Here is a 13,932-nt window from a genome sequence, read left to right on the forward strand (position 1 = left end):
ATATGACATCATGCTCAGTATAGAAACTGGGGGGAGTTGGCCGGGGCGCGGGGATCACTGCTCGGGGACTGGCTGGGCGTCAGTCAACGGGTGGCAAGCAACTGCATTGTGCATCACTTGTTTTGTATATTCTTTTATCATTGTTATTATTGTTTTCTCTTCCTTTTCTGTCCTATTAAACTGTCTTTATCTCAACCCACGGGTTTTACTCTTTTTTTTTTTTTTCCCCCATTCTCTCCCCCATCCCACCGTGGGGGGGAAGGGTGAGCGAGCGGCTGTGTGCTGCTTAGTTGCCAACTGGGGCTAAACCATGACAGCAGTACAACCAACATTTTTCTCCAAGCAGCTCGGAAGGGATCAAAATTTGGAAATCAAGTTTTACAGTTTGATGGAAAAGAAAAGCAGCACATTGCTTTCAGAAAAAAGTTTTATACGTGAAACAAGACTACAGTACTACCACTTTGTGCAACAGTGAGAATCAAATCATGAGGGATGCATGCCTCTGAACTGTGTCATGTCTTAAGAGTAACAGATTCAGTGCAAGGAAGGACCTTCAACATGTCAGTAGGAAACACTTAGTAAGTACAGAATCTACTAAGTACATAGTGCTACCACAAACGGAGTCTGTATTTAAATCTGCAGTGAAAGAAAGCTCATCCCTAAAAATACATATAGTAATTGAAATTTTGCTGGTTTTCCAAAAAACAATAAACTCCAAACTACTCAGAAGGAGACTAACATACTGGCAGACCATTCTCCATGTCCCATGGAGCCGGACGCTTAAATTTTCTTCAACGTTCTATCGCAGTAAAGTGCTCCATATCATGCAGTACCAGAGGGGCTGGCAGACATTTTGCGAAGGCTGTTCTGAAATTTCTCAGGTGGGTGTTACCGCCTCATTGCATCGGCACGTGCGTCACCATGTGCTAGTACTTGGTCCACTTTTATCCAAACAGCAATTTTATGCATTCATATTGGTCATGGAGACTGACCAAAGCTTCTGCTCTAAGACAGTACTGAAACTATGCTTCCATTAATACTGTCTTGCAAGTAGTTCCTTAAATGTTTGCATGCCCATTTCATTAAAAGATCCGAATCAAGTGTTTCCTTAGCTTAACATTAAACTAGTCAGGAACTATAATTTGCAGAAGACTAAAAATTTACAGCTATGTTTAATTTGAAAGCAGCTCACCAAGCACTTGTAGACTCTAATATAATTTAGCAGGTAGTGGGTTGTTTTGGGGTTGGAGAGGAAAAATTGGTTTTGGCTTTAAGACTTTGGCTTGGTTTTTAAATTCTCCAAACTCCATCTGGTTTCCAAAATAGTGTTACATGGTGATAGAGAAGGGAGTTTTGTCTTTGCTTTGGGGATGGTCTTTGTTCCAAACTAATCTCTCTACAAGCTGAAGCAGGGAGAAGTTAAAATATCAGGCTACCTGTATGCCATAAACTACTTGGTTCCTGCTAGCCTGCACTTCAGTTCTCATTATGTAAAAATCTCTCTATGTATCTTGGTATTGGCACTAAGCTTCATGATGGCTGCTTGCTGTAGCTTAAGTGCTTTTTAAAGCACCCCCCAAACATCTTTATCTCCTGGAATTCCTCTTGCACAAATGTTATCTCCTAATTAAGTGGAAAATAACTTCCTCTTTTGATGAAATGTGATTCACTCTCCTATATGCATACCTCCTCATCGCTAAATAAAGCTCAATTTTTTTAACAATTCAGTTTCATATTTCAGCTGAAGTTCCTCTAGGACCTTCACCCGCTACACAATTCATATAACAATTCATATAACATACACAACCAATTCATGTAACAATTCATATAACAATTCACCCGCTACACAATTCATATAACATACACAACCATATAACATCAAGGGCAGAGCCATAAAGAGCCTAATGGGCAAAACAAGCTGCAATCAGACCCACTGGCATGTACCCCTAGGAGGCTGAAAAAGCAGTTCAGAGCCACAGGCCCCCGTCTTACATGCCGATCGGTTTAAACGCACAAAAAATAACAACATAAAACCACAAAGTTTCTTTCCCCTTCCCCCCCCCTTTTTTAAGTTGTCTATCATATGCAAAAGACGCATTCTAAATTTTAAGTAACCCTTTGGTTTGGGGTTTTTTTTACATATACAAAAAAGTATAGACCAGAAGGACCACACTTTTACATTAAAACACGATGCAAGACAACAACAACAAAGAATGTTATCCTATACTATGGATATGCCTTTTTTCCTTGCCTTTTAACAGCAACTAATTACATCGGCGTGTATTAGTACATTAGCACATGGATTTACGCACACCCTCACTTCACCTAGGAACCGCTACCCTTGGTGAGCTAGGTGATAAGCACTCATATGGCACAATGCTCGTTTGTCAACAGCACCAACCTGCATTCAGCACCACCTGCCTGCTCAGTCATCAGCAAATGACGGCCCTCCGGACTGACCCATGATTAATTGATCTGAAGCACAACATAATTGCTCTTTTCTTAAAAAAAAAAACACTTGTGATGAGCCAATTCAACTGTGTAAAGTTTCCTAATGTGAGGGTACAAATAAGGAGAAGTTCCAACACTCAACCCTCTCACAGCAGTTTTCTCAATCCCATCTGGTCTGATGCAATGTAAAATAGGAATTGCAGCAGTTTTTACTCAAATGTGGTTTGTCTACTTTCATGGAAGGATTCAGTCACATTCAATTACTTAACTGCACTAAAAATTAGGATTTTTTTCTGAGATAGCCTGTTGAAAAGTCTCTAGATGGTATAGATACCTATATGGCACACAAAACTATTTTTATTCTTACATTTATTTTCCTATTTTGGGGAAAAAAAAAAAAAAACACCACACCACAAGAAACAACAAATATTTAAATATAGAAAGAATGCTTAAACAACATGTAAGCGTGGCCATTTTTAAACACACCTATAGACCACTATGTATAGAAAACAAAAGGGGAGGACACTTACAGAATTGTAGACTGAGGCTCAAAACGGCTAACAAGGCTGCCAAAGCCAGCAAGAACAGAAAACGGTTTCGGAAAAGCATTCTTATGCGTTCTGCTTTCTCTTCATGGTTTCATCTTCATATATCAATAGTTCCTGCAAACAACAAAACATGGGCAAACATATTTCAGATGTGGAAACATCAGCTATAGCAAAGAAAATTCAAATATCCTTCTGACAGTGTCAAGTTACTTCTTAAAGGCAAGCACATGAGGCAATTCAAATTGGCAACAACAGTATCAATAAATTGTCTTCACCCTAGTTACGAGATTAACTATATTTCCACAAGACAGAACTTTCAAGTAAAATAAAAAATTGCCATTTCTCATAAAATTAAGTTTTCTCCTGCTAACACAAGGTTAATACTCATGTCATAACATTGTCAACAGTTCTTTAACAAAAGTCTCTTGCCCCTGTGCAGAGCAAATCACAAGAATATTATTACTTAAGGGCTCTCAAGAGCAATTTGGTAAATCATCCCTAGAAACAAAATAATCCCCTAACATGTTAAAAAGGTACACACACTCTTAAATATAGGTTAAAAATTAGTTTCTCTGACTGGTAGCCCTTTTACTGATACAAAGTTCACAATTCTTTTTTAAGAGAATAAAGAGTAAGAAAAATTACCAATACCACTACACAGAAAACGGAAAAGTATATTGACTTAAGATGAACACCTGGAATAATTCTGTGTAACAATATTTTTAAACAACTGTTTTGACGAGGATCAGAACAATATATGTCAAATCAGTAATTAATGAAACTTCAAAACTCAAATAACTCATTGCAAAAGTTAAAAAAAAAAAGACAAAAAAAACCCTGCCCTCTCCTGAAAATATCCAAAGAAGCAGCATGCTCCGTTAGTAAAAAACACTTTTCCTTGCAAAATGACATCCTGAAGTGCACAGAATTTGCTGAAGTGCCCTGTTTTCACAGATGTCCATTTTCCACTGGAAAATAGCTCTATATAAGGGATGGGGGGGTGGTGTTCTCACACACACACTTTTTTTTTTTTTTTAAACAACCAGCTGCTCTTATGTGCAAGAGATGCCTTTCCCTAGCACTGACAGCATGTTGCAGGAAATTAGTTAGTCTTGAAAGAAATCTTCTGAGATTCCCAGATCCTTTGAACTGAGCTCTGTTTATGACAGCGCATCCAAACACATTGACAGAAAATAACTTCCCCCCCCCCCCCCCCTAATGTTTCTTTTTGCCCCAGCACTTATTTGCTCATGGAAAGAGATCTCTCTCTCTTCTTTTCTGCTTTTAAGAATGAAAAAGCTTACTTACACATGTAATTGATACATATTTTTTTATCAAAACTCTTCTGCACTCCAAAAACTAACCATCTTAGCAAGATTTTAATCTCTATCTCTAAGTGCTGATAAACCACGTAAAAATCACAATCTCAAAACTCAGAAATATTTTTTTCCCCAATTAATTTTCTCATTAGTATTTGAAAATGTCTCATGAATCACTGAATTTCTTATTTTATCTATTGTGGTTATTCTTCTTACGAAGAGTTGTGGGATTTACAAGTTGGCCTAAGGTGACTTCCATAGTACAAAGCAACGGGACCCAGAGCATCAGCGGTGACCTTCCAGAAATGAAGGCAGTGGGGCTTGCAGTAAGTGAAATGTATTATGCATGTACATTTTGCAGGATTGAGGTCTTTCCATCTCATTTTACTTGGGGAATTACCTTTACAGCTTTTGGAAACTGTGGAAAAATGGAAAGAACTAGAGTTTCTGAGAAGCAAGAAACCAGAGCTATTACAGTATTTTTCAAAAATGCCAATAGCACCATAAATGGCATGTGCAAGCAGTAATAAAAATGAAGTTTAAAAAAAAGAAAGAGAGAAGGAACGATTTTAACAGTCTCAGTTTCACAAAAGCATAGCTCACCCTGGAACATCTTAGTGAAAGGTATGCTGAAACTAAACTGAACTAAGCCACTAAAACTAAAACAAAGCTGCAAAGGGTAGAAGGTATAAGGATTAGTGTATACAAAACGCCAGGAGAGAATAAAGCAGTTAAACCAAACAGATGGAAGAACAGAAGGGGAACCACAGGAAAAAGCAAGATTAGACTTAGCAGGGAGGAAAAGGTAAAATCTATTAAAAAGCTCTCAGGAACAAGAGGTCTTGTGCACAGTCTCTATACTCATTAATACTGGTGCTGCATAAAAAAAAATTGACACAAAAAAGGAAAAATTACAAGAGTGGAAAAAGGAGATCACACACACCTCATATTAGCAAAATGTTTTAGAGAAAAAGCTTACTTAGCTTTAAACCTTACTTGCAAGATCAGAAGTTTTAAAACATTTAGTTTTAAATGCAACATTCAAGGAATTATAAGCAAGGCATAAAGTTTTTTCTTTTAAATATACTTTGGCCTATTAAATTAAAAGTTGCTGTGTTACAACTTATGAGGAATAGGAACAACTCCCGTTGAGTAACTGTTAAATAAGAGCCTGTCAATACAATTTGTCATCAGCTCCTACTGATACCAAGCTGCTGGGAATCAGGTGAACGTATCTAAGACCGAGTACTGAAGCCTCTGCTCCTGCGTGCTGGCACACGAGGTACTCCCAGGGAAAAGCAGCACTTAGCCAGCACGTACTAAGTGAAGACAGTACAATAAGCACCGTGAACACTCACTGAAGTGAGCATTTGTAAGCTAAAAAAGATAAAACTGAGCCGGGGGAGGGAATAAAAAGCTAACCAACCTTATCTCCCCACAAAACTATTTTTATATGCAGACAGATCAAAAAACAAACCGCACAGCAGAACACATTTTGGGTCTTCAGAATATACTACCACATAGGAAGAGGCTGCAGCGTTGCAGAGCATCTACTGCTAACATGACATTTCGAGAATATTGATCTATTTACTCTGCGCACAGGCCAGAGTGCAGGTCATGCCCCAGCCTTGCCACCTCCACACTGTAAGCTCTCAGTACTCAAAGGTCAATTCTATCGACAGCTGACAACACCACCTCGCTAATCTCCAGGTATGGGCCTTGGTTCTTTGCTTCAGAGATAAGTAGTTATTGCTTTTTAAAAGTAGTAACTTTTTATGGTAAGCACCATACTGCTGCAGAAGAGGTGGAACTCAGCAGTGGGAGCAGCAGGGTTCTGGCAGCAGCTTCTCACACATGCCAGAAAAGCAGTGATTTATGCTCTTCCCTGAGAACAGGTCTTCTGCTCAAGACCAAAATGGCCTCAAGTTGCGCCAGGGGAAGTTTAGATTGGATATTGGGAAAAATTTCTTCACTGAAAGAGTTATCAAGCACTGGAACCGGCTGCCCAGGGAAGTGGTTGAGTCACCATCCCTGCAGGTATTTAAAAGGATGAGGTGCTTAGGGACATGGTTTAGTGGTAGAGTTGGCAGTGCTAGATTTACGGTTGGACTTGATGATCCTAAAGTTCTTTTCCAACCTAAATGATTCTATGATTCTACAAATGCAGGACTTGATAAAGACGACCTACAGAACCCCAAACTTATTTCGGCAACACTAATTATAAGCACGACACACATAAGCAGTCTAGATATTCTGAAGGACAGTCGTTAATAAAGCATCCTATATTGAAATGCTACTTCTGAGCCACCTTTTGCAGCATACCTACCTACCCACAGAATTTCTTTTTCTTTTAAACATGATCCAAAAATCTCAACTCATCAAAACATGTCAGAATGAGTCACAGAATTGAGAGCACCCTCAGCTCTTACCTAATCTCAAGACAGTGCCAACACGTGCTAGTGTAAGGTGCTAGGCTATTGCATGCTCACACAAGGGTAAAAACAGTCTTACAATTGAAGGCCAGGCCAAGGAGTCAGGAGACCAGCCAAGCCTCTGCTAGGCTCTTGGAAAAATTTGGTCAAGTCACATTCTCTTTTAGGCCATTTCACCGGAAAAGTTAGAAACTACCTAGAAATGCTGGGAGAGCAGCATGTCTGCTAAGAGCCTAGACTAAGCACATAGCTCCCAGCAGACCAGCTGGCATGACTAACCTACTTTCTGGTAGGCAGTAGCTGGGTATTGCTAGCTAGTGCTCCACGTGGAACCTCCCCCCTGGCATCCCCTCCTCCTGTGGAAAATATAAAGACGACATTTTTTGCAGGGTTGACTAGCTAAACTATTTATTTTCATTATTTTAAGTCAGGCCCTGAAAATAACTTGACATCAATGCTTTCAAAGCGCTTGTGAGCTTAGACTTGACACTAAACCACCACTGCCAAACTTCTGTGCCAATTGACCGATACTGTTACATCCTTTAAATCATCCATATCCATCTAAAATACAAAGCTACTATCTAGCATGAAGTGTAAGCACATTATTACACTGACTCACCATGACAGCTTAAATGAATTTACTTGATTAAAATAGCATGTCTCCATAAATAATCAATAGTACTCTTCGAAGTCTGCCTCAATAAAATTACTGTATTTATCTGATGTGGTACATCAACATGACATTGCCTACTGAAATACAAGCGAGCAAAAGTGGTCGCAATGAAACAGCAAAGAGAAATGGTGACTTTGCCCAAAAAGGAAGGTAGCATGAAGTCTGTACCTAACTATATGCCAAAGACAGGTAGGGGTATATTTTGTAGTAAGCTTACAGAGCCTAGGAGGGAGAGCAAAAAGCCTACAGACAACATAAGGTTGATTTGGAGTAACATTCATAGACAGTTTTAGAAAAAGTCACGGAAGAACACAGGGACGCACTTACTAGTCTGATGTCTCTACACTGCAGAAGAGAGCGTTTAATTGTAATTGCTTTTTGATGCATCTTTTATCTTTCCTCTACATCTGCAGGCTTATTTTCTGACAAAACCTGTTTTGAAGACATCTGAAATGAAGGTGACAGCTCCTGATACAATTATAATGAAGACTTCTGCCTTTACTTTCATTTTAACTCGTGATGTCCCATCAATTATTCCAGAGCCATTTGGCAGCAGACTACCAGGGAGTACACTTTTCATCTACTAAAACCCACAAGACCAGCATGCAGACATTCTTAGACAGCTGAAGAACTTCATACTCTTGAATTGGATATTCCAGAAAACAGTTGTGTCAGCAAGTGGTGCAAGCCAAACCTTGTCTTTGGTGCTTCAAAGGATTTGCTTTTTTTCCCTGCAGGAATGAAAAATAGTGGCTGGGATCTTGTAGTTATGACCATATCAACCAGTGCTACAAAGATCTACGGCAAGCATCAGAACAGAGAAGAAATGGGAGCACTCAACAGAACCAATTCGCCGGTCAGCACAACCTGCTTAGTTACTCATGCTTGTAATCGTCACGTTGAAGGAACCCTCACAAAACCCCTGCAGCTGACTGTAACGTCAGCAATTTAAACTGGACGTGCGATTCCTGCAACACTGAAGTTGCGTTTTGCATAGCATCACAAAGTAACAAAGCTAGCATCTGCAATATTGTTAATCATAATTAGTCGTTTTCCCACCAGAAAGAAACAAGCAATCCATTTTTTTTAAAAAGCATTTATGAGAAATAGGTCACATCACTTGGCATAAAAACATGCATTTCTAAAAAAGTAAAACCAGCTCATCACTGAAAAAATTGAAAAAAAACTTGCTCAGTAATGTAACTTATATTAGCCCACCCCGTGACTTAAGCTGGAAGTTAGTAACCACAGGAAACCCAGAACCTGACAAAGTACAAACAGGTCAGCAGCCTCATAAAAAAAAATGCAAGTGAAGATAAGGAAAGCCATGGTAAAAAAAGAAAAAAAGGCAACATGTACCGCTCCATGGTAATCACGCACGGAAATAGCAGGAAGCAGCACCTATCCAGCAGAGCATAGCTACATGTTGATATGTAAAAACTAATAGCTACTTGTAAGATAATTTTATTTTCAAATTACTTAACGTTTTAGCAGCAAGCATCTGATTTAAAAAAAAAAACAAACTAACAGCTAAGTTGCTGAAGTTTAATATATTTTAGTATTTAGAACATTAAAATATCTATATCTAAATTTCTCTTTTCTCCTTTTCCAAGTTTCTTGCTTATCTAGTCAGTTCTAAAATCCTCACACTGGCACAGCTAGTCTTGAGATATGCAAAAGCTATTGAAAATGGCACAGCAGTATTGCCTGGTCTGTCAAAGCAACCGACAAAAGCTCTCACTTCATTAAAGGCAAGGGATCAAACAGAGCTCTTACTCAAACAATTTTGTCCCTCTCTACAGCACTCATTATTTTCACTGTGCAGCAAATTTACCGCTAGATTTAATAAATAAAGGTGAAGAGTTGCTTAGCATTCAGAAGTGATGAAGGGACCATTACCCATACTGAAAATTGACCACACCTTGAAGATAACCCGCTGTTCTCAAAATAAAAGGTCCACTTGACTCTCCGATCTTAGCTTTTAAATCTCAAGGTGCACAAGCAGATAACATGGTGAACATTTTAAACATCTTTCTCCTCACCAGCTTTCAGGTTTGAGGAGGACTGTCACACAGTTTTACACTGGAAATTCTGGGAAAGCAGTTTTCGGCTTACATCCTTCAAAGGTCAGTTTCCAGCTTTTCAATTCTGTTCAATTCTGTTTCAATTCAGTTCTCCTCAAGCCACCATTATGTGTTGCCTTCTTTCAGAGATCAGCAGCTGAGACGCAAGAAGAACAAGTTCTTACATAGTTTAGGTTTGCATTTGATTTTTGTCAGTCCAAGTCCTTTAGAATATATTTCTTTTATTTAAATTAGAACCTACAAGTTTATGAATCTCTTAAAATTGGGCAATAAACACAGTCATGCAGAGACATCTATATTCAAGTTATGCCTAGTGCATTAATGTTGTAGTTAATGTAATGTAACATTATAACATTACAACTACCTTTTATGGGTTTCCCAGCGTTGGAAGTTGACTTATTTTGCAGCCAGAGATCTCCTGGTTTCTGGAATTTCCTTAGACTTACATCAGTTTTCTGATGAAATTATGCCCATGTTATCTTTGTTCAAAAGATAAGGGGGGTGGGGGGTGGGAGGAAGTGTGGAAACCTTAAAAAGCATGAAAAAATCATTAAGTGTCTGATTCTTTTATCTTTTTCACACATCCACAGAATACCATTTAGGTGTATCAGCTTACCTCCCCTGTACTCTGACCACTAATCACCTTGCAAGGAACCACTTCTCAACCAAATGCTTCTGATGATTCAAACAAGAATTTTTGAAAGAAATACCGTAACTGTGACCTGTAAATATCCTTTTTAGTCAGTAACATTTCAAAATCACACTTAAAAACACTTGAACACCAAAACAGTATTTTTTTTTAAGGCCAAGGACAATAATTTTTGACATGTAGTCACTAAAGGGTATCAGTACTGCAGTTATTTCTACATAATCAATCGTTCCTAGGACTATTAATAAGAAAAAAATAAGTAAATGCATGAACTAACTTAGAGATGAAGGAAACTATAGTGCCAAAATGTAAGGTACTGTAAACATCTAATTCCTCTGGGATGATGCCATTCCCCTAGACCACTCTTTTCCTTCTCCAGTCTCTCTGCTATTCCTAAAATTATCAGTACATGTGAGAGAAGTTCTGAACAGCTGCAAATCAAATATAAATTCTATGTCCTGCACATCCTTCCTTTTAAAATAAATAAATAGATAAATAAAAACATTTTAAATTTAGTCTCCTTTCCCCCTCTTCCCAGAACACTCGCCCCTTTAGAGATTCAACTTGGAGACAGTTTGCTGCCATCATGGCCAGGCTTTGGCAGCATCCTGACGGCAGAGGCATTTTTCCTCCTACCAGCTTCACTAGTCTATTTATAAAGAACTTCAAGTGTTCCCATCAGCCAGGACATAGAGATGACATGCCTGGGCCTGGAGGAACTTAGACGAGTCTAAATTAGCTCTGACTGTAAACAAAGAGGAAAAACAGGACTGCACATAGAAACAACTATGGAATGTTTATTGCAACCTGTCTGTAGTCTCCTTTCTGTCCTACTTTGTGCCAGATTTAGACATCTGTTTAGATCAGAGGACAAAGTGACGGTCAGCATCAAAATTCATGCTTGCCAGCTCATGCAATTCTCTGCTTTTGATTAGTACCTTTAGTCATACTTGTTAGTCACTGCTGCTCTGCCGTATCACTTCACTCCGGGGGGCTCAGAGCCGAGATGAGAACCTCTTCTGCTGAATTCTGCTCCACATGAGGGGAAACACACAGGTAAAGCTCCACGCTGCACCCACAGGAACCTGTGAACCCCACTCCTTAAGTAGAGATGTATGTTGGCAATTGACTGAGTACTGACTTCTGCAATTACAAATGTTTGCCCTTCTACAAGGCTTCTGGGTTCCAAATTACAGGTGTCATGCTGATCCTGCTTTCCATCAGCTGTAGAGACGTATTCCTTTATTTTTAATAGGTGCCACACAGTTCTTCCCCTCACTGCTGTTTTCCAGAGGAAAACAGGATGACTTATTCTGTCATCTACCACTGCAAACCGTCCCCACCCTTTAATCCGGTCCCTTTTACAGAGTCTGTACCTCTACATATTTTCAAGTCCCACCTACTGAACTGATTACTTTTCCTCACCCTTCCTAGTAGGTTTTGGACAATCGTAATTCTGTCAGTACCCATATATTAAAAAAAAAAAAAACAACACCAAAAAAACTACACACAAAAAAAACCAAAAACCTACATAATCATATATACAACATGTCCCTATACCAAAGGTATATATAACACACAGTATTCTCTTTCCTTGGTTATTCGCCAAAATTGCTGTAGGTGCACAAGTTGGAAACAAGTCTTAATCTCTTTCGGTCAGCACAATGTTTTTCTTTAAGTCTGTATTTATGTCACTGCTTGCAAGAACTAAATATGACCCAAGTTTTAATTTTGCTATTGCTGGTTGCATCCAGCATAGGATCCACAGGATTGCATTCATCGGACGCATGCAGGGAAGGAATGGCGACAGATGCTGTGATGCCACACAACGTATCTGGCTTATCTTGCTGGACTTGTTTCTAAACCAGTACACTGCCAAGCAAGCCACCAAAGCATAGGAATGAAAACACACTAGAGCAGATTTCCATTGGGTTTTCCTTCTTCAGAGTTTACAGAGATCAGGTGCTAAGCCCAAATACGCCCTCATTACGGCTCTTGTTACAGCCAATTTACACTGCTGCTGTTATTTTTTAAGTTGTAATGGATGTATAATCAATTTCTACAAACAGGAGAGCAAAACATGGGCCTTCATACACCCTTGGGTTTCACACCTATGCAGTTGAACAGAAACAAAAATCTAAACTCAATAAGCAGTACCTTTCAGGTTTTCTAAATATGAATATATCATGAAGATTTGTTATACTCCTATTAGGTAAAAGAAAGAACATAAAGCATACCAAATAACAGGAAAAAGCATCATTGAAAGCTGATTAACAGCATCCCCTTCTGCAGCAAACAAAGAAATATGGAAACAAATTGCTTATTTTGAACAAATATTTTTGTTTTCTCTCTGACAATACAGAGAAACTGCATGTAAATATACAATTCTACAATTTCTAGGTCACACACTAGTCTACCTTTGACCACTGCTTTGAGGACGGGGTTTATACAGAAACATATTTGCTACAGATTGATTCTCTGCTATAGATAAAAGATTTTAGAACATGTCCTTGCACCTCACTAAGAAAAAAAGCCCCATGAAAGTTCTGCTACCAACAGCATTAAAAACAAGCACATGCTGCTGCCATGTGCATTTTTGTAGCATTTCAAAGCAGCAAAGTGTCTCTTGCTGTTCCCTTCCCAAACCTCCTTTCCCTCATCTCAGCTGATCAGGACTATTCATTTCATACTACGCTAGCTACAAACCTGCTCAAATGAACCAAAAAGCTAAAAAAAAAGTCCCCAGCTCTAAGGAACCTACACATTTTAGATTACCAAAACAAAGACTGAGAAAGGCCACTTCATTCACCAGGAAGAAACCCGCAGATCTGCCACTGCTGTAAGGTCTCAGAGCGCGGCAGGTAGTCTGAAGATGGATGCGGGTTTGAATTTGAAGCTGCATTTTGAACAGGACATGACATAGCATGGACTACTCCCTTTCAAACCACAGAGAAGCTTCACTGTTGTGTTAAGTTTATCAATGAAATCCAGTCTATAATAAAATCTGTCAAATTACAAAGCTTTAAACAGTCTTTAAATAACTTTGGATCACAAACCATTCCCCTTTTTAAAAAGTCAGGCTTCATGGCATACCCAAATCATAAGTACTGAAAAGACTACTGCAATTCCTTTGCTAGCTTAATTACCTCTTCTCTCATTTTCATATTCCTTTTAGGAATTGTTGAAAGTTTCCACGCTTCGGGCTTTGGTTTTCCAGCTATGATTTTATAGGTCTCAGTTGGTTTACTTGTTTGAACAGCAGATGTATGAGAGCATGAAATATTTCAAGGAGTAGGTGTCCTTAACTTTGGTTTCTTTTGGTCCATTTAAACCCTTAGTTCAAGAGATCCTTCCACTCGGACAAACTTCTCAACAAATGCTTTGATCTGGCCTTGACTACCTCTTTTTGGTTGGAAATAAGGTCAGTGTCCTACAGCTGTATACGTAGAAATCTGAAAAAATTCAAAGTCCATAACAACCCTCCAGTCCAGCACATCACTTTGGAGGCCCTGTGGAAACAAAATTTTACTATCTTGGAAAATCTGTCACAAGCCCAACTCTTCGTCATCCATTTCAGGAATGTCACCATATTCCTACTGCTTTTCCTATGCAATGATCGGTCATACAGGTCTCTGAACTGCAGGGAAAGTAAAAACAAAAACAAAGGAAGTGCTTTTACTTCCTTAAAGGAAACCGAGCAACTCTTTTTTAACATTATTATGAAACTTGAAAGAAACCTTATGATTTTGATGGCTCCAGGCCAGAACTGAATCTTA

At 38.8% G+C, this 13,932-nt stretch overlaps 1 protein-coding gene across 5 annotated transcripts in view; it reads right to left on the reverse strand.

The window, feature by feature from the left end:
- Positions 1 to 13,932, reverse strand: part of PXYLP1 (2-phosphoxylose phosphatase 1) — a 60,648-nt gene that overhangs the window by 39,895 nt on the left and 6,821 nt on the right. For 2 of the 5 annotated variants that reach the window (XM_075507382.1, XM_075507379.1), the window contains exon 2: positions 2,982 to 3,113. In XM_075507382.1, coding sequence (XP_075363497.1) covers positions 2,982 to 3,060 — 79 coding nt within the window. In that variant the 5' untranslated portion in view covers positions 3,061 to 3,113. Of the gene's footprint in view, positions 1 to 2,401; positions 2,586 to 2,981; positions 3,114 to 9,871; positions 9,996 to 13,302; positions 13,666 to 13,932 lie in introns of those variants that run through there. The other 3 variants (XM_075507380.1, XM_075507381.1, XM_075507383.1) reach the window with 3 other exon arrangements.

Source organism: Mycteria americana, chromosome 7, assembly GCF_035582795.1.
Source record: "Mycteria americana isolate JAX WOST 10 ecotype Jacksonville Zoo and Gardens chromosome 7, USCA_MyAme_1.0, whole genome shotgun sequence".
Classification (NCBI taxonomy): domain Eukaryota; kingdom Metazoa; phylum Chordata; class Aves; order Ciconiiformes; family Ciconiidae; genus Mycteria; species Mycteria americana.